Raw genomic sequence first — 20,131 nt, forward strand, 5'->3', positions numbered from 1 at the left:
AGGCGAAATTACGTGTACACTGAAATCCAAACTTAAAATCACTTGTAAAGATTATTTTGCACTCATTATCAAAACCAGCGGTGCTTGGCTTCAGGTTTAGTGAGGGAGTGAATGAATTGTTTTGCCATCTGTAAATGAACTTAGTTTAAGGAGTTAAATCTGAGGGGGAAATTTAAGATGACATATCAGACTGAAGCAAACTGCCCTACTGACTGAAGTACACTAACCTCACTATAACCCCTTGTGGGACCTGGATAAAAGGTTTGGGGGGCACAGGGGAAATCCCTAGAATAGGGTTGGCAATTTATGGGACTCGGATAAGGAATAAGTGTCCGATTAGAATTAAACATCACATACAGTGCATACTGATCACTGCTTTTAAACGGTACTTGTAGAACTGTAAAGAAGTTAAATGAAGGGGAGGGAACACACATGCTAAATCTAGCATGCAATAAGGTAAAATCAAGAACAATGGTCTTTTATCCAGGCCAGTCTTGGGCAACTGATCACTGTAAAGGAGTTAAACTATGAAGAAAATACCTCAGTCTTCCTTATGGGACTATAACAAACAGGGGCTTCATATTAGGAGGTCAGACTGCATCAAAGTTAATTGCTCCCCATCTCTTCCTTAAAGTACCACCTAGCACATAGGAGGATTCTACCAAAGAGACACAAGTGTTACACAAAGACCATTTTCTTCATGGGCCAGTAGTTTACCCAACAATATGAGATTTTGTAGCTCCACCAACAAATAACTGTAACTGCAAGTCCTAGCTTTCTTCATACCCAATTGTCACGTATTGTGTAGATCATTCATCCTCCAGTCCCCAAGGTGTTCTGAGACAGCGAGGCAGATCACAACACACAAGTGCTTTATACCATGCAACTCTTATTTGGTGGCATGTGTTTTAGCTCCTCTGTTCCCACTCTGTAAAACAGGTCCCCAGCCCCTTCCCCTGCAGTTCCGTCTTCTCTGCCTTTTCCAAGCGTAGCACTGAAGCAAGAGAGAAAGCAATTGATTGAACGGTGACTACCCCCACCCTCCTTTTCCATCATCTGTTTCCCGGGTCCAGTGGTATCCAGCCAAATCCAAGCAGCTTTCTTCTGATGTAGATTTTGTTTCCTCTCAGGTTAAGAAAAAAAAAAAAAACCTACCCATATTTTTCACCTCCTTAGAAGTCAAAGGAATCCTCTGCGCTCTTTTCCATAGCCAATGGAAAAAAGGAGCAGTTATACAATCCATATTTACAGGACAAACCAATTAGTGAATGAATAACGACAGCCAAAAAACGAGAGGCACAATCCTAATCTAGAACATAAAAGCAGTGTTCAAAAAACAAAGTGGAGATTCCTTCTCAAGTTCAAACCACGGATTAGTGTTTGTCTGTGCAAACAGTTGCTAAAACTATTTCTGACCATCAGTCGGCTTTTTACTCCTTTATACAATGGTATTGAGAGAACAGTGGCTGTGACGGCTGCCCGAAAGAGTTTCTGCCGGTGCGTTTTCATTTAGCGGTGTGTCAGGAGGGACAAGAAAGGTGCTGCTGTCAGCAGAGTCTTCCAGCTCCACTGGAGAAGGACCAATTGAGGGAGGAAGCGATCCCTCTGTAAGCTGTGGGGAGACATCACAGTTTCCTAGTGATGGAGGACTGCTCTGCACAGTCTGAGAAAGAACTCCATCTGCAAAGGACAAAAAACAAGAATCAGAACGTGAAGTATAACATTTTACATTCCCAAATAGCTTTACTATCTGTATTTCTGGAAGCTCTGATTTTTTTCCTGGTTTTGCATTAATGCACAAAGAGATGACACTGCAAAAGAGGAAAACTATGTAGCAAAAATAAAATTTTGATACATTAATAAGATACTTGCACTAATCAGGCTCACTTATCTGGTGAGATATGCTGCTATAAATTCCAAAATGGGAATGATTTCTACAGTATGTGAATATCACAGCTGCAAAACTGAAGAGCACTGGGTGAATCATTAGAAAGTGGTATTTTTGGTCAATTTTTTGGGGGGGTGTGGGTGGGAGACGTGGGGAGGAGAGAAGATGCTAGATATATTTTAAAGTCTCTAGTACTTGACATTTGTTCTACTCTTTAATACCAATCTCTACAGACCTATTTCCAAAAGACCAGAAAAGGTACCAGCACAGCAGAAACTAGGTAACCAGGTGTCCTAGTTTCCAGGTAACTTATCCATGGTAAGGCTTGAAAACAGGTGAGGTCTCAGAGTTAAAATGCTTGCAGCATGGATTCCACTTGTAACTTAGGTGATCCAAAAAATGTTTGAGAAAAAGCCACGCTTAAGGCTTTTAACAGAAGATTTTTCCACTGAGAAATAGGATTTTATTGTGAAGCGTATTTTCCCATCACAATCACTAAAACACATGATTACAGTTTAAAAAATCTACCCCCTAGCCAAAATGAAAAAGAGGAAGAAAAGTCACCTGGAGGGGAACAAAGGATGCTGTCTGGATTGACAGAAGCCTCATAAGGAGGAGGTGGGTCATCTGGATGTTGAATATCTGGATACTTGTAAGCAGTATAGGGTGGAGGCGGATCATGGAAATGAAACGCCCCACCTTCCCCATCATCTGAAAGATGCAGTGGAGTAAGGCCAGTTCCAAAACCGTCGGGACCATAATCAAAACCAGGCATCCTGCGGCCCAAGTTAAAATGGTGCACTATTTCAAGAGAAGAAAAAGAAATAAGTGACTTTATCCCATGCCTTCTTCAATTTAAGGCTGATCTCAACAGCTTTTTCGACTTTTCACACCCAGGGAACTCAGGTCTCCTGAAGACCTAAAAATGTCTACATAACCTATAAAAGTCAACGCGCTGCAGTTACACAACAATACCAGGCTCACCTGCTCCCAGCCTGTTTGTCCTGCATCACGTCTAAATTTGAATCCAACCTCTTCAAACTAAGGAGATCATTCACACACAGAACACACTTCAGATTTGGACCACATACAAACAAAAAATATTTTTCCATTATTGGCTAAAAAAGTTCAAGTCTGAAGAACCTACCGAGACACACCCACACAGGCACAGCCAAACAGAACCATGACATTTCTCACCTTTATGTACCTCTGTCTGTCAATAATAAGCACAAGGCACAAGATAAGTGTTGATACAAAAGTTTTTTTCTTTGAACTTGGAGTGGTTCAGAGAACCAAAGCTTGTACAAGTCATGACCAGTTCAGGCAGCCAGCGCAGAGCTACATGTGGGTACAGCACCGACTACAATCTATAACCAGACTTCGCCGATGTTCTCCAGATTTCTATTTCTTCCGCTTTATTCTGAAGCGCACACACTACTAGAGATACAGGCTACTTACAGTTTGCTCCAATCAGAGACTCTATGCGCTCTCTCCGCCTCTGGCGCAGCCGGTGGACCATGAAAAGCAGCAGAGAGAGGATGAGGAAGGAGGAAATGCAGCTCACAATCAGACGCATTCCACCGGCCATTGAGTCAAACAAACTGTTGCCATCTGTTACATAAAACATATAAAAGCCGCCTGTTACTTTTGTTCAAGACTCATTTTTCTTGATGTTCTTCTGTCAGTAATGGAAAGATAAATGCAGAGTGGAGATTCATTAGCCTGGTTTAACACTCCTCCATATTTCAAAAATGTAAGAACATTACGAATCATCAGGTGATTTATCTACTTATTGCAAGAAGATCTAAACATTTCTGAAAATGTCGTCATCAGCAAAAGGGACAAAACATTGAAGGCTTCGGGTCTCTGAAAACAGGAAAAAGGAAAAGGTTAACGGCATTTTGCACATCCACTTGTCCCCCCGGCATGGCTGATGATATACTAAAGAGGACAGCAAGCCTGGAAGCCATGGGAAAGGCCTGAGAGCCAGCATATCTACACCCTATTGCTATGTGACTTCTGCACATCTTAACTTTTACATTTCCAACTACAAAATCTCTAAACATTGTCATTATCACCAAGATGCAGTCATCTAAACTCCATGTGCCATTGGTACATCGGTTAGCACCATTAAGTGACAGGAACTAAAAATACCTTAAAAAGGTGAATCAACATGCTAATCATCTTCCAGGAACTGAAGGGATTAGGGTAAACAGGAATTAAATATTTTCCTAGAATCACACAGAAAGCCGGTGGCAGAACATGACGCAGACCCAGGAGCTGAGCACTTTGAGAGCTCTATACCCTTGCTAACCAGATCTGTACTTGGAAGGCTGTTGTGAGCAAATTATCACTGTTCTACCAGTGCCAGACATGAGTAGTAATTTTTCACTCTTCAGCTAATCACACTCGGTTATGTTTAAGTAGCACGCGCACGTACAGATACTCTGCACAAAGAAAAACTACCTAAAAATTCTTGTGCTGTGTTCTTCGCCCCAATTTCCTGTTAAAGAGCCCAGGTGAGGTGGGAATAAGAAACAGATGAAGTGGCTGCACAACTTGGTCACCTACCACCAGAGGACACAAGCCCTAGCAGGTCTGAGCCCCCCTCCCCAGCCACCGCAGTGCCTCTGTGCTCCCCAGAGCCACCAGCCAGACCCTGGCCCCTCTCCTTTCCCACACCCACCACCGCTGCGAAAGCTGTCTCAGTACTTCTCCTTTCACTAACAGCAACTACAACTGTATCAAAGACTCCTCACAAAAGAAAGCAAAAAGCCTCACAAAAATGGCAAGTACTGACTTGCTACAAATGCTAGTAACAGGAAAAATCCGCCTAATTTATACATCGTTAAAGCACAGGCTAACAGGCTAGTATTTATTACGTAACGCGTTCTTGGCAACAAGAAATTCATTTAATAGTGCGCTATGCATAGAGCTCGAACATCACACCCTCTCCAATCTGGCTGTGCAGTACAAAAGCCCCTGTACTGTCAAACCTTTCAGCAGCTTGTACTGTCAGAGCCTAAACTGACGCAGTCACGCACTTACCAACCAGCACGCCCTCCCGAACACCACAGACCTGCTGTTGTTCCTCCTCCGTTTTAAAGCAATGCTGACTTCAGGAACATCATAAATTAGTGCTAGTAACTGCCTTAAATAAAGGGACTTAAGTGAAATATACACACAGGCAAGCACGATGGAATCTTGTAGGCAGAAAGCCTGACTTCCACATACTCTCCTCAGGCCAGCTACAACTGCCATCCTTGCATCTCCTGGGGCATCTGTCACACTGCTCCCAGCCTGGGAGAGCTCCCAGCATTCCACCTGTCTGGCTAGATAAACTATTGTCGAGTCATGTCCTAGATTAAAAAAAAGACAAAGCCTCAGCTTGTACAGAACAAGTCATCACAGGGATTTCCAACTAACATAAATACAAACCAATTATTTCAGAAAGGCTGTGTGACACTCAATGCAGCAGTAATACCCTGTAACTGCGCCAGTTTAGTCGCTAGAAAAGCTTCTGCCCTATCAGCTCTTTCAAAGTATTTTATTTTTTCTATTACCTTTTCACAAATAAGAGTTGCAGGTCTGTCTAAACATGAGCCCCACAGAAAAATCATTTTCTACCACATCCATAGAGCGGCAACAGACAGACTACCTTGGTTTCAGCATTAGTACATGAAATATTTTCCCCTGCTATTTATCTTCAACTAAATGAGGAGAAGCATCTTTCAAGAGAGTATAGCTGTGATTGCTCAGCTTACTCCCACCACTGAAAAATTCCCCTACTACCAAGTCCTTGAGCAATATTCGTTATCCATTTGTAATCACTGCTCACCCACTCACACTGCGAGAGCTGATTACCTGCCAACTCAACAGCAGGATTTATTTCCCCCGGTCTCTCCTTGGATGATTAATTTATTTACTGGTGATTAGTAAACTGTTTTCCTTCATTTGCAACAGAGCTGAAGGAAGATATATGTAAGAACTGGACAAAGATAAATACATGCTGATTAAAGAAAGTAATTCATTAATTTTGTCACGTGGAATAGTCATTTATAAACACCCAGAAGGAAAACTGAAATGCCTCCTTTAAAGATTTCAGTGTTTATCACTAGCCGAAGTAACTTCATTATGAAGGAAGTCTGACAACTGCTTGATGATTCTTCTCTCAAAAACTAAGTTACTAAAAAAACCAGAACACTTCAGGCTAGAGTATAATGAGACAGTCTTATTTAGTATCAGTACAGATAGGAGAGCTTAAGGATCAGAAAGGATGTGGTAAAACACACTCTTCAAATCAGTATTCATGGAATAGTTAAGACCCACAGCAATAAGCAAGGATTAAAGAACATGGCATGAGGTTATCCCAGGTCATCTTATCCTGTCTGCTGGATGATGCTTTGCTGACACTGTTCCTGAAGATAAAAAAAGGGAAGACAAAGGTTTAACTCTGCTGATAAGAGTGGAAGGAAGACTCCTGCTTTCCACCCCGCCTCACCAAACAACCTGCAGCACTAGCTGTGAACATCTGTTAAGCTTAACCCTCAGAATGAATGTGAATAACGACAAGAAGGAGCCAGTGGCTTTTAACAATCAACTTCTGTAGTTAAGGCAAATCAGAAAGACTGCAAATTTGGAAGCAAATAACACCCCTTTTTGTAGCAGGCTGCAAAGAACCCTCTGATGGGAAGAGCGGACCTTCGTGTTTTCCATAGGAGTTCAGAACAACAGTTTCTACGTGCACTCAGGTAAGATTAGGTTCTTTTAAAATACCAGGGAAAAAACAGCACCACAGAATGGTTGAGGTTGAAAGGGACGTCCTGAGATCATCTAGTCCAACCCCTGCTCAAGCAGTGTCAGCTAGAGCAGGTTGCTCAGGACAGAGTCCAATCGAGCATTGAATATCCCCACAGACTGAGACTCCACAATCAACCTGCTGCAGTATTTGACCACCCTCACAGTAAATTCCAAGTAAGATACATTTCTTTTCAGAAGTCCCTTTACAGAAAAATACCCACCCCCCAAAAATCTACATCCCCAAATGGCGACTGGCAAACAGTTCGGTCAGAGTCAACTGAAGACCTTACTGATCCAAAACAAGAAGCTGCACCGAGATGCCAAATTCAGGCAGCAAGGTTGCATATCCTAATTATTATTCAAACTTCATATAATTTATAAGCTTTCCTTCTCACATGATCCCTGCATGCAGACTTCCACAGACATAAATGCCCATGTCCAGAAAAAGACGCTTTTGTAGTGCTCAAAAGTCTTTTCTTTTCATGACAACTAAACACAACAAAGGAACTATGCAAGATGCTCTACTAAAAATCCACAGTAGTTTCAACCTCCATACAGAAAATAAGCTACTGCTTCTCCTATATAAGCAGCATCAAGGATGACTAATTATTTCCAACCACAGTCTGAAGTGTTTCATTTCCCATGATTTGAGATCTTTCCCCACAGGGGGCTTGTACCAGCAACGTCGAGGCACTGAAAGGATGCATCATTTCAAACAAAGTTATACCCAGAGATAACCGAGTTGAGCACTGAGCTCATTTTTTTTTGACAAAACTGTAGCAGTCAACTCTTACCTGGGTCTAAACATGTAAATTTGCAGCACTCCTTGGGGTCTTTGCGATACTGCTGACACCCCTGGGGTCGCTCACACAAAGCAGCCACACACATTTCAGGTTCACCGTTGTGACATGTGCAGCTCAAACAGGGATCATTCCCTTTTGGAGTGAAGTAGTAGCCTTCATCGACAATGTTGTCTTTGATATCAACACAAGTCTGGCCTAGAACAGAAACACACATCAATAGCCAAGTGCCTGGGAGCTGCCAGACAGGAGGCCAGTTTATTGTGTTACATTAAGTGATCCGTAAAGGTGAGCAGACCACCAGTTAAAAGCCACGCCTTCACATTACAGCAACTTTGAAAAGGAATCTCCAAGGAGTGGGGAAGATAATGGATAGCCTGGAGGCACGCAGGGATGGTTTACTGCTCAAAACTGACAGAGTGAGTTGGAAGTATTTAATGGAATTGACACACTTTCAGGCATCCTCTCAAAGACACAGGAAAGCAGCTGGTCTGAGAAGTTCAAGCTTCAATGCCAATGCCTGCTGCAGCTCCCTCCCTCTCTCCTGGTACCTAGGAAAAGCTGGATCTTCTCTGGACCAAACCTGAAGGACACTCTGAACCTGCCAGGCGTGAAAAAGGAAGCCAGGCAACAATACTTCCACTGTCCTAGCTGCATCTTGATCCCTGCCCAGCAGAGGAAGCTCAGGTGTCTTTGTCCACAGTGGCCTTTCCTCCCCCTGACCTAAAGGCAGGTACCCAAACCGGAGAGAGGGAACACTGACAGCACCGGGACCTGCCAGCTGAACCAACTGCTCAGGGAGGCTGGCCTGACCCCTCCACCCCACGCACAGGACAGCTGGGAGGGTCCATAGGAAAGTTCAGACTGGACGAGACCTGAGGAGGTCTCCAGCTCAATCTCCTGCTCAAAGCAGAGCCAGCTATGATGTCCCAACAGGTTCCTCAGGGTTTTATCTAATCTGGTCACAAAAACCTCTCAGCATAGAGGCTGCATGACCCTAGGAGTCTGTTCCACTCTTGACTACCCTCACGATTATACAGTTTTCCCTGACACCAATTCAAACCTCTTGTTTCAACTTAACATCCTTTGACTCCTGCCAGGCACCCCTGTGAAGAGCCTGGCTCCATCTTCTCAATAACCTCCTTTTAAGTACTGACAGGCTGCTCTCGGGTCCCCTGGAAGCCTTCCTTTCTCCAGCCCCGTTCCCACTGCCTCACCTCCAAGGACAGGCGCTCCAGCCCACATCACCTTCTTGCTGGCCCCCACTGAACTCGCCTCAATTTGTCAAGGTCTTATCAACATTTTTCTTGCACTGTGAGACCTGAAATCGGACACAGCATTCTTCTGCTCAACTTACACATCCGACACCCTCACCCTCTGGTTAACGTTTTGGCAGAGCTATCGCCTTCCTTACAACATTGTCCCAAAAAGACAACCAAAAAGGTCATGTTTTGATCATCATCTTGACTAAACACATGTCCTTCAATATCAGACTCCAAGATTTTATTACTTGATGATCCTTGAGCTCTTTTCCAACCTTAATGATTCTATGATCTCAAGGCAGACAAGGCAATATCCTGTCTTCCTAATATTTCAGGTGCAAAAGCAGGCAAAGAAGGGCTGGGTTTTCTTCCCTTGCCATTCTGTAAGTCTTTTTCCTGCTTTAAAGAAAAGTAAACTAGAAAAATTTCAAGAACTGCAGCAAAAGTTTGACACCTTTTCTCCTCTTTGTGAAGAAGTACTGTCTGTATCAGATACCTTAAATATTACCTGAAAATACTGCCATGCTTCTGTTGGTATAAGGCCTTTTGGAGTAAAGAAATACAAGATACAGAATGAAAGCCATTTTTTTCATTTTAACTCAATAGCTCCACTTGCTTCTCTTCACCCCACTGCCCTTTCTAATAATTGGCTGGAAAGAATTTAACAGAGTTTGCTATATTCAAAATAAACCATAAAAATGTTTCCTCATTTTCATGTGAAGTTAATAACTTAAGAGTGATACTTACTAATAAGGCACTTTTTTAAAAAAACCTTTTTTTTTCCAAGTATACTTTATTTTGGGGCTGATACAGCTGCTCAACAATATTCTTTTTTTAGCAAAAATCTGTACTGTGACTGACAACCACATATTATGATGCTCTTACTTAAACCAAGCAGAAATTCAACTTCCCTCCCTCCTTTATTTAAATTCACTGGGCAAAAGGTAGAAAGGATAACTACCCGATTTCCCCATATTTGTTATATGCATATTTAAACATGGAATGCAGTTAACACTGGACTAAAATCAACTTACTCCTTTTGCAGAGGAATGAAGATTTCTCATAGCAGTTTTCAGCGTACCAGCTGTGTAAACCATGGTGCCGAAGGGTAGGAAAATGGAAACACTGAAGCTGGGCACAAAGAACGTTTTCATTTTCAGACATAGCCGTACCGAAGATAGGGTCAGGGGGTAGAAATACTTCTGAAGAGCCTAGAACAAGATGCATTGGTATTAGCAGCCTGTGGGCACGCAAAGCTTTAGAAAGGTTCTGTAAGGTCGCTCATTTCATGCACACCAACTCTGCTACAAGGCTACCGTCCTCTGGCTTTAGCTTCCATTAGCAACATTCCTCCAGGGAAAGGCAAACAGCAGGGAGGGAAGGGGTGACTCAGAGAGAAGAGGCTGCTGTTTTCAAAGTACTGGGTAATTTTGTCATTCTGCACCAGTAGGAGTGATGTTCTGATATCTCTACGAGTGCTCTTGCCAGAGTCCCACAGGGTTTGCCTGACAATAGTTATGCATCCCTTCAAACAACGCTGACTTTGGCCACAGTTGCTACTCGTGGGGCAACAACCCATACCAATCTTGTACTACAAGCACCTACTAGTGCTTCCAAAGATCCTGTGCAGCGCCCTGGAGAGCCGCTCCCACACGTCTCTTGCCGCTCCTTCAGAGTGCAAAGCAGCGCTATGCACAGAACGAGGCTGCAACGCCGCTCCTGCTGCTGCAGCGGTGGTCTGGACTATTGGGTCCTTCCAACTCACATTACTGTTAGGAGACTGTATAGCGACGTGTTCCAAACAGTGCAAGAGATGTTGAGGGCATTTTATAACTTTTAAAATGATGTTTCTGACCAGTGTCCTGCTTCACCATTAAATCTGCTGGCATGCAAAGTTGATGGTTGTTTCAAACACTGTTATGTATGATGGTTTTTTGTTTAATTTTTTAAAATGCAACCAGGTTCTGCTTGAAATGCTTTTGAGAGCTTACCTTCCACACCTCCCAGTAATGGATTAAAATTTCCAAGCCATAGGACCCTAAATCATTGTTCAGACACTAGGGATTCAGAGTCTGCCTCATTACAAGTCAATGAAGCTTAAGTAAAGTTTTTCAGAAGCTACCGAATGCTATTATGTACTTCATGTCATATAGGTATCCCTTTATTAAATACAAAGCTTGCAAACAAAAGAATATGGCATCAAGAAGGCTTACATTTATATAACACATCAAATTAAATAAAATTTACAACAAAAGCAGGTATCATGATTTTTCTATAATTTATGCCTCCCTGGCTGTAAACACTCTGTCAGCAGGTGGCAGTGCAGTCAACATTCCAAAAGCAAAGAAAGGTCCTTTTAAGGAGAATGTTTGTTTTTTTCTTGGGCTGCACAGGAGAAACCTACCTGTATAAACAGTTTTGTCCAGATAGAAATCCCTGTGATGACAAAAACAGGAATCTTCCTCCCTCCCCTTCCCCTGCTGTCCAAAGACACCTTTAGGCGCTTTACTTTAAGGAACTAATGAAAATGTTCCTGCCTCCAAGAGACAGAGCAGTTGCCTCTGAATATTCAGTCAACACTGTTCACTTAAATGACAATAGAAATCAATATTTTTGTGCATGGCCACACAGTAAACACGTACTGTCATTAGAAAGCTATGCAGGGTTCTGCTACTTCTCATGTGTCAAATCAAGACTCAACTGTTCAGCAAAATTCTGCTTATAATTATGTATCTGTACCTAATGGGCAGTCTTCCTTCCAGATTTTCCATTACTGAAAATGTTATGTGAGAAGGAAACTATTAAGATTAGTTTTCAAATGCTACACTGGAATTCACAGTGTTAATGCTTAAAAAACCCCCTTTGTTTTAAGTTTTCCATTACCTAAACCACTACAGCATCTAGACATTCAATTCTACACAGAAGAGTTCACATAATTACTTTAAGATTAATCCCTCACCTGAATTAGTTAAAAATAAAAGGTATAGAAACCTAACTTTGCATTTTCAGCAGAGGGAGCTGCTTGTTTTGCGACTGAAAAAGTTCAGCCAGTGATGCCTATCGGATTAACATTCAGTTTTTCATATAAACTGGGATTTATATCTGGGATTAGGCAAATTTTGTCTTAAGTAAACTATCTGAAGTACTTTAAAATGAAAAAAAATATGGATCATTATGAAAAATTCAAGATTTTAAGTATTAAAAAACCTACCAATTTGTCAAAAGCTAAAACCCTCAAATATCCTACACTAGTCTGTGCAAATCCTAGAATCAGGAATCAGCAGTTCATCTAGCCATTCACCACAAAGAACGAGAAACTACAGCACTGTTTCCTTTTTCTCAGCTTAATCAAGAGGAAAGCCCAAATAAACTGAAAAACATGTTCCCTCCTCAAGACATCAGACAGACATGTGTATCGAATACTAAAGTCTTCTGCTTTGACACTCTAAAGCAAAGCAGCTCCCCTGCACCATTTCAACACTATCACTGAAAGAAGTTATGTTGTTCTTGAAAATAATATTCGTGCTTTGAGACAGCTTCCAGGGGCCATTTAACTAAGAAATAATTTGAGAGGCCTACCTTTGTACGCTACTTCCCAGTGACCTTCTAGAGAGTGATTTCGATTGGTGATCACATACTGATATCCAACCCAGAACCTACAAAAAAAAAAAAAAAAGATTGTAAAGGTACAAGCCAAAAACATACTAACGAATTAAAATAAATTACACAAAACCTTCCGATGTCTTCATACTTAAAAGCTAACTTCCAAACATTCTGGTGATTGTTTCCTTGACATTTCAGCTCATACAATGGAAATGCAGGGAGATTACAGTTGAGGAATAGAGGAAAATACTTGATAGTTTTCTGTGTTTACAAATGATAACTTGCTATGTCTTATTTCTACTCATAATAAGCATCTTACTCTGTTGTTAAGGCAGCACTTGAGTATCTCAAACCCAAAAACCACTAAACAGCATCCAGAAGTCAGATATTTTTTAAACATACACAACTTAAGTCAGACTGTTCCAGATCAAACCACCTAACCCTCCAGAGGCAGAGACACACCATTACCGAACCACTCCTGGTGATCTGCCACAGCAGCCCATGAGGTGGACAAAAAACCCACAGACAAAAAAAAGGAATTGTGTTTGTTGGGAGCTAACAGAATGAAATATCTAAAGCCAGCAGAACATAGTTCTTGCAACCCAAAATGTCTTTTTACTTCATTCTTATCTCAAACTTGCAGTCTTTGTTAGGGCTACTTGTGCTTCATGGAAACAAAAATTCTGTTGAAAAATTTAAAAATTCAGTTGAAAAATTCAAGAATACTAGTATGTTGCTGAGACAGCCTGAAGATAAAAAGACTGCTGAATTGTAGTCTATCTGCTGATGTTAATTAAAACAAAAAATACAGATGGCCACTGCCAGTCAACCCGCAGTCCCATACCGGGGTTTTAGCCTGAAGTCTATTTCACCATTACATTTTCTAAGCAAACTGAACTACCAGCATTTGTATCACACAGAAACCATTCTCATGTAATATGAGATCTTTGTGCTTTCCTTTCTACTCACCTACGCTGGTCCTTCCTTACAAACGTTTTTTCTTCCAAGTCCCACTCCTGTGCCAGGATAAACCTCAGCTCCTGGTCTGCAGTGAAGGTGGCGAGGGACCCGTTCACCCGCTGACATGTCTGCACAGCGTCCCAGTAGTTCTCCCCATTTAAATACACCCTGTAGCAGCTGGCTGTGCCCTCATAGTGGTGCCATCCTGTTGGGCACTTTCCTAGGAAACATGAAGAATAGAAGGGAAACCGTTCCCCCCAAATTAGGATCTTCAAGATAACGCAGCCTAACCAGTTTATGACAACACAATGCATAATCGCTCAAATACGTACACACAACATACTGTGCATGCTTCACCTCACCAGGAGGAGACGCGTGCATTACAGATCACAGAAGACTTACTTTACTATAGCTTTTAATAAAGGAAATTTTTTAAAATGTACTTTAAAAGATGCAACTCTTCGTAATGTTTCATTGCACTGTGACAGCCTTTAAAGTCTTTAATTAAGGCCGATGATCTACTGCAGAAGATATTTCCCTGAACATCTTTATAAATCCAATCAGTTCGATCAATCCAAGTCAAAACAAGCAGCAAGAAGCAGAAAGAACACAACAGAGGTGGCCAATTTAATGATTCTGTCTTTCTACTAGGTGGTTAGCAATACATCCAATTTGCTGTGACGTTTTCAACCTACTTTTACAAACAGTCTCAGTAGTACTCCCACAATCCTGCTCCCACAGTCAATCACTAAAGACAACGGGAGTTCTAGGGCAACTGTTGTTTGTTTCGGAAAAACATCACTGCAAAGTAGATCTTTAGGAAGAAGGTGAGGGTGTGAACTGCTGTCTCTGCTTTCTCTCAATTAACTCAACTGAGGGAATATGCAACAAAAGCCTCGAGGCACTTCTGGATGAAACAGGCCCATGGGCTTTTGACTGGCATTCTTGGGGGTGATGGGTAATAGAGAGAATCACAGAGACAGGCACGTGGAATTAAAACAGATATGAAATATGATTTTAGCATCTGCATTTGCAGTATTATTTTTCAAAACACCCAAGAAAAGGAACTTTAAATTCACAAACTGTTTTATGTTCGTTGCATGCATTCACTGAGTTCCTCTTCTCAAGCCTCTTTATTCCCTTCAGAAACAGTGATTATCACATAGTGATATACAAACTCACATTCAAAGCCCTTTAAATATCTTTCTTTATTCTCCATTTATACGGGATTTTTCAAGATCTACTGTTCACATCACTAAGGCCGGAATACAGCACCAGACTGTAGAGCATATTAGATATTCCTGTATCAATTTCTAAACTACTTTATTGCCCTCTATAAATTTTACCAACATAATTCAGCTACCAAAATCCATGACAACTCAAAATACCTATTTTAATAAGTATTTCTGTCCTGAAAAAAAATAAAATTCTGTGACGAGGTGAATTTTTACTTTTGCTAACCACTTGTCTTTTTCAGGAGATCATCATAGTCCAAGGCAATTGTTCCCAATTACTGCCATACTGTCTTCCCCCATGTCCTCTTCCTAACCTGTCCCATCCCTCCCTCCGATGCTCATCAGTGCTGTGTCACATTCCCAAATCACTGGACGATCTCTGGAGCACAAAGGGAACCAAGAAGTCTTCACCTGTATTGTCTAACTATGCAACATAACAAGACATATATAAAAGAAGCGTACAAAAACCTTAAAAAAACTGGTCAAAAAGCTATGCAAGAAAAAAATCTATTCATTTCTTCTAAAAAAAAATAGCCTCAATTGCTAAATTAATTATCAGGAAGATGTCCCAGATTTCCCAGTCTGCAACTTACTGCTAAAGCGGACAGGCTGTGCCACATTGACAGTGTGGAAGCGGGTTGTCTCTCCTCCTCTCCCTCGGTTGTGCCTGGAGTCCACATTCTCCTTCCCATGGTAAGTTCGCTGGTCCCCTGTCAAGCCTGGGGATCAGAAGGAATAGTCAGTTCTGGTGAAAGATGCAAGCAAAGGCAGACTTCATTTTATTAACCTTTCTCTGGGTTTTAGTTCAAGACATATATGATAAGTAAGACGGGTAAACAAAGGCAGCAGATGCCTGCAGTAACAGCTTGGCCATTTTACACGGTACATAACCGAAACACCTACAACCGAAAAGAACCAACAAGCCATTACATGAGTCTTGCACAGTAAGCTAAACATTTTGGCAGATTCTCAACAGCCTGCAGTTGTACACAGGACTTGATGCTCATGATTTCAATTGCTGCAGCAAATGCACCATCCCCAGTGCATCTTACCTGTTCCTGTTTACAGAACTACCCGCTTTCCAGCTACTGCGATTCTCAGTTGTGTGTTCAAAGATACAAGACAATTTCATCAATACGTTTTCCAACACATTGTCAGAGATCTAGAACAACATTAGAACCAGGAAAGCAAACCTATCTTCAGCCAGAAGAACAAGGTTTTTCATTCACTCTCAAGGTTCTAAAGGAAAGGTTAGTTCCGTATTTCTGAAACAAAACACATACACCCCCTCATCCCAGCGTCAGGACTTTAAACAGGCTTACGTGACAAGTGCATTCAATAACTCAGGAAGAATACAGTGCACGACCTTATTCCAGAAAAGGGGCTGGGAGGGCTCCACATGCTACCAGGGGTATATAAGGAGCACACAGTCCAGGTGGAGACACCGCAGGACGGGCCATAGCCAGCAAAACCAGCAAGATCCTAAGCAGGAAGGCTGGTACAGTGGTGGGGAGAAACCTTTGAGAAAGATGGAGACGAGCACCGACAAAGACTAATCTGGAAACAAGAGATTAAACTTCAAAAGAGAAAAAAGAAGAACCCAAGAATGTAAGCATTAGAAATATCTATTAATATGTTATTTAATAATACTAGATATTATTAAAGGTGATAGAGTCTAACCAGCACAAAGAGCTATGCAGACATTCATCTCCATATAAAAAATGAGCTTATTTTCCTTTAAGCTATTTAGCCTCGCTAAACCAAATAAACCAGCCACGGTCCCAAAGAAAGAGGAGCTACATAGTCTGCTTCAACAGGTTTAACTACATCTGTTTGAAATACACTCAAAACCATGTCCATAAAACTTTCTCCTTTCAGACTATCTTTAAAAAGAGGTCCACAGCAATTTCATGATGATTTAAACCCCGAGCGGGAGACTGTTCAATAGACTTGGCTGGGGGAAAGACCTCCAGAAGACCCACCATCAAACAGTGCACTGCTTGGAACAAATGTTAGCACTGATGAGGGGGGAAAAAAAAAAAAAAACAAACCCTAGCTGGAGCCCAGGAACAGCAGAGTAGCTTTGCATTCGTCTGGCTCTAGCATACTGACTTTGCCCTGGGTTAATGGGATAAGCAAGGGATATTTAATTATCATGTTATCCCAGGAATTACATGTCTACAGAGATCACCCATTAAGAAATGCTCTGCATAATACACTCACATGGCCTTACAGGAATAACGCGGTAATTCTTCTGTTCAATATTAGAATATACTGTTCATCGCAGGCAAGAAGTCAGTGCCAAGAAATTCAGTTAGCATAGAAAGGACACAAAATGCTGAAGTAACATGACAGTGAAGATCACTGATTACTTTTGATTACTTTAAACACCAAACTATTTTTAGTTTTAGAATTTGACTGTTCTTAATCCTAATAAAAAAAATATTTACACCATGATTTTCAGAGCAATACTGAGACACTGAAAAAGCAAATCTTTAATTATAGTAAGGCTTTAAAAATAATGCTAACGAACCTAGAATGCTTTATCAAAAATGAACGGAGCTCGGCATGGGAAGCTCTATTTTCCCATGGCATTAAACGGTAACAACAAAACCCAAAGAGCCAGTAAGAACCAAACGCACGAAGAATTAGTTCCCTTTCAGAAGTGAGAGCAGATGCAACACCATATGGCTGACCCTCCGCGGCTACACAGAACGCCCACAAGGACTTAACAATTTACCTCCCCTGGGAATAAAAGAGAAGTTCACGCGAGAGGTTAAGAAAGGGTTACTTGGGCTAACATCTTAAATTGACGGAATCTATGCCAGATGCTCTGAAAAAATAGCTACAGAGATCCCACAGAAAGTGAGCTCCATCAGTCCTGGCGAGGGCACAGGACACTCGTCCCTTCCTCAGGATCTGGCCGTGGCAGCAGACTCGCACTGAAACTGGGCAGGATGGAAGGAGGCAGAAAACAGCCACCGCAAGTCACTTCTCCTTCAAGCCCAGCACTGTCAGCTGCTTAATAAACTGCTGCTCTTCAAATACTGAATTGCTTCTATTTGACCTGATTTTTCAGCCTCTGAGAAAAGCAACGATGACAAGTTTATCCGGGGCAACAAAGAAAGAGATGCTAACAAGCCTCTAAGTCACTTGACTGCCAGGAAAAGCCCTTGCAGATTCTGGTGGCAAAGGTGTAATTGGACTGGTTTCTGTTGTACTTCTTCAGTACTCTGCAGAAAATTTTTCTATGTATTTTGCTGTTCCTGCTTCCTTTATAAAAATAATTTTATCTTTAAAAATAAATCAATAGTGCCACAGACTAAGCTTTAAGATAACAACCTCAGCCAGAAGGTCACAACCTAGCCATGTTTGAGTGTTTCAGAAAGGAAAAGCCATAATTTTTATTGCTTATGTGCCTACTTAATATTCCGAAAGTGATCAAATTTTTGAAGATCAGCTGCTTTCCAAAACCTTTATTCTTCCAGATACTACAACCAGAAGCAATAACAACAGTAGTATTTCTACTATCCGAGACAGATAGTTCTGCTTCCTTTGACTTCGTACAATCATACCCAAAATGTAATTTGCTTGTTAGTTGGTGGGGAAAAGGGAAAATTGGGTTCAAGGAAAAATTCATGAGGCGAGTTTCTTCTCCCCTCGGTTACTATAGTGTGGTGGACATGAGCATCCTCCAATCTGTTTCCACATGGATCAAGTCACTATTAGTATTCACCCAGCTCGTTCCAACTTACAGTTGCTAATTCAGTCTAGCACGATTACAGTTTTAGTGCCGTTTATCAAGAAAGTTGCCCAACGCTGCCGATTCTGTGACTATTCTCAGTTGTTTAAAACTTCAAGCTACCAATTCAGAATGAAGTTTGCCAGGCTGCATGGCTTTCGCTGTTCCTGTTGGGGACACAGAAAAAACAGAAGGGACAAATACAGCCAAGTTCAAGTTTGAAAGAAGTATGAGCTTGCCCATTATTCATAGAGGCTGGAAGGAACTCGGTTGCGTCGTCCATACTCTTCCGTGTACGTCCATGGAGATCACTCCACAGCATTTATCCGCACAAACTCAGCAACATTTTCTTTGCATGTGGTGCCTCAATAGGGGAAGCCAAGCCCACGAGCAGAGCAGAAAGCTCCTTTTTTGTCCGTCTCAGTGCCTCCATCATTCAGATCAAGTGAAAGGAAGCAAAAAGCTGAGTAGTGCAAATGGAACGTGAGCCGAGGAGCTGAGACCACACAAAAGCGAGAGCTGGCACCAGCTGAGACACAACCAGGCTAGAACATACACGTGTGAGCAGCACTGCATGGGGGAACAAACGATGCCAAATGGAAAACTCTGTTTGGAGGAGCTGGAAGAGAAACCGCAATCTGCTACATACGCCAAGGTTTGCTTTGCACCAAAAAAAGGGCAGGCAGACAGAGGACAGTGATTGCAATATAGAGAGGTTCTTGTAGGGTCAGTACACATAAAGGGGTGAATACTGGATTTTGGGGAGTTGAACTAGCTTCCAGAGTTAGTCTCACAGATGACAAGTCATTCAAGCCAAACACTTCACAAGGATGGATGTACTACATCAAATTATGTCAAAATTAAACTGTTTGTGGAGTGACCAGGTCTTGTCATATCCTACTTGTTCCAATATTTGAGTTGCTACTGTTTAAACACATAGATGCTCCAAATTTACATAAAAAGCTGCCTTGTCCCCTAAGCTTCATATTTTCTGTCCAGCATATTTCCTACTAAAAGCCTGAAAAGCTTTTAATTCCATCTGGTAATTTGAGAGGTGAGAGATCTTCAGGATTAAATCCAGTTTTATGCCTAAAGATTTGGAAATGCAGTTCAGAAGTCCCCAGGGAGGAGTGATTCTTCTCGGATCAAGCAGCTCCATGCTTTGCAATATCAATTGTATTATGGTAGAAAATAAGATGCCAACCAAGAACAGCATCCTGCCGTGCTCAGCACTATTCAAAGCAATAGACAGACAGTAAAGAGCTTATAATTTAAACACCACGAAACAGGGTAAAGAGGATGCATCATACAGGAGTTCAGCAAGGGCTCAGACAAGGTGCGGAAATGACCAGAGGTTTTGACCATTATTATCTAGCTTTAAAAAAGAAGATGTACTAAAAAGTGCACAAATGTCAAGTCACTTCAGCCAAACACACACAATATCCTTGGCGAAACAAACACAAAGCTGTTTATGATCACTGCAAAACAGTGTGCTGCAGCTGCTGCTTTATCAGCTACTGGCCATACCTTCAGCTGGCTCCACAAAGGAGACTTTGCGGACTCAAAGATGATGTGGTGTGTATGTGCTAGGGCAAGCGACCTCCAAGTCTGCACATTTCTTCCTGATACAGTATCTGAGGAAGTCCTTAAGAACAGCATATAAGACAACATTGCTTAAGATCAGCATTTACAGCTAGCTTCCGAGCAAGATTGTTTCTGTATGGAATTACACTCCCAATCTCAACGTAGAAACCATATCAGGGAACCCCTAAGAATTCAGCATGCTGAAACTGTCCAGTGTTCTTGCTTCTGACCAAGCAGGTCTAGAAAACTAAGAAAGA

The 20,131-nt window shown here is 41.7% G+C and overlaps 1 protein-coding gene across 1 annotated transcript in view; it reads right to left on the reverse strand.

The window, feature by feature from the left end:
• Positions 1–1,034: 1,034 nt before the first annotated feature.
• DGCR2 (DiGeorge syndrome critical region gene 2) overlaps positions 1,035–20,131 on the reverse strand; it is a 26,092-nt gene continuing 6,995 nt past the window's right edge. The window contains exons 3-10 of the mRNA XM_010076144.1: positions 15,142–15,267; positions 13,323–13,533; positions 12,330–12,406; positions 9,785–9,961; positions 7,483–7,686; positions 3,347–3,499; positions 2,453–2,689; positions 1,035–1,680 (exon numbers count right to left, since the gene is read on the reverse strand). Of these exons, the coding sequence (XP_010074446.1) occupies positions 1,439–1,680; positions 2,453–2,689; positions 3,347–3,499; positions 7,483–7,686; positions 9,785–9,961; positions 12,330–12,406; positions 13,323–13,533; positions 15,142–15,267 (1,427 nt within the window). The 3' untranslated portion in view covers positions 1,035–1,438. The remainder of the gene's footprint in view (positions 1,681–2,452; positions 2,690–3,346; positions 3,500–7,482; positions 7,687–9,784; positions 9,962–12,329; positions 12,407–13,322; positions 13,534–15,141; positions 15,268–20,131) is intronic.

Source organism: Pterocles gutturalis, unplaced genomic scaffold, assembly GCF_000699245.1.
Source record: "Pterocles gutturalis isolate BGI_N339 unplaced genomic scaffold, ASM69924v1 scaffold14853, whole genome shotgun sequence".
Classification (NCBI taxonomy): domain Eukaryota; kingdom Metazoa; phylum Chordata; class Aves; order Pterocliformes; family Pteroclidae; genus Pterocles; species Pterocles gutturalis.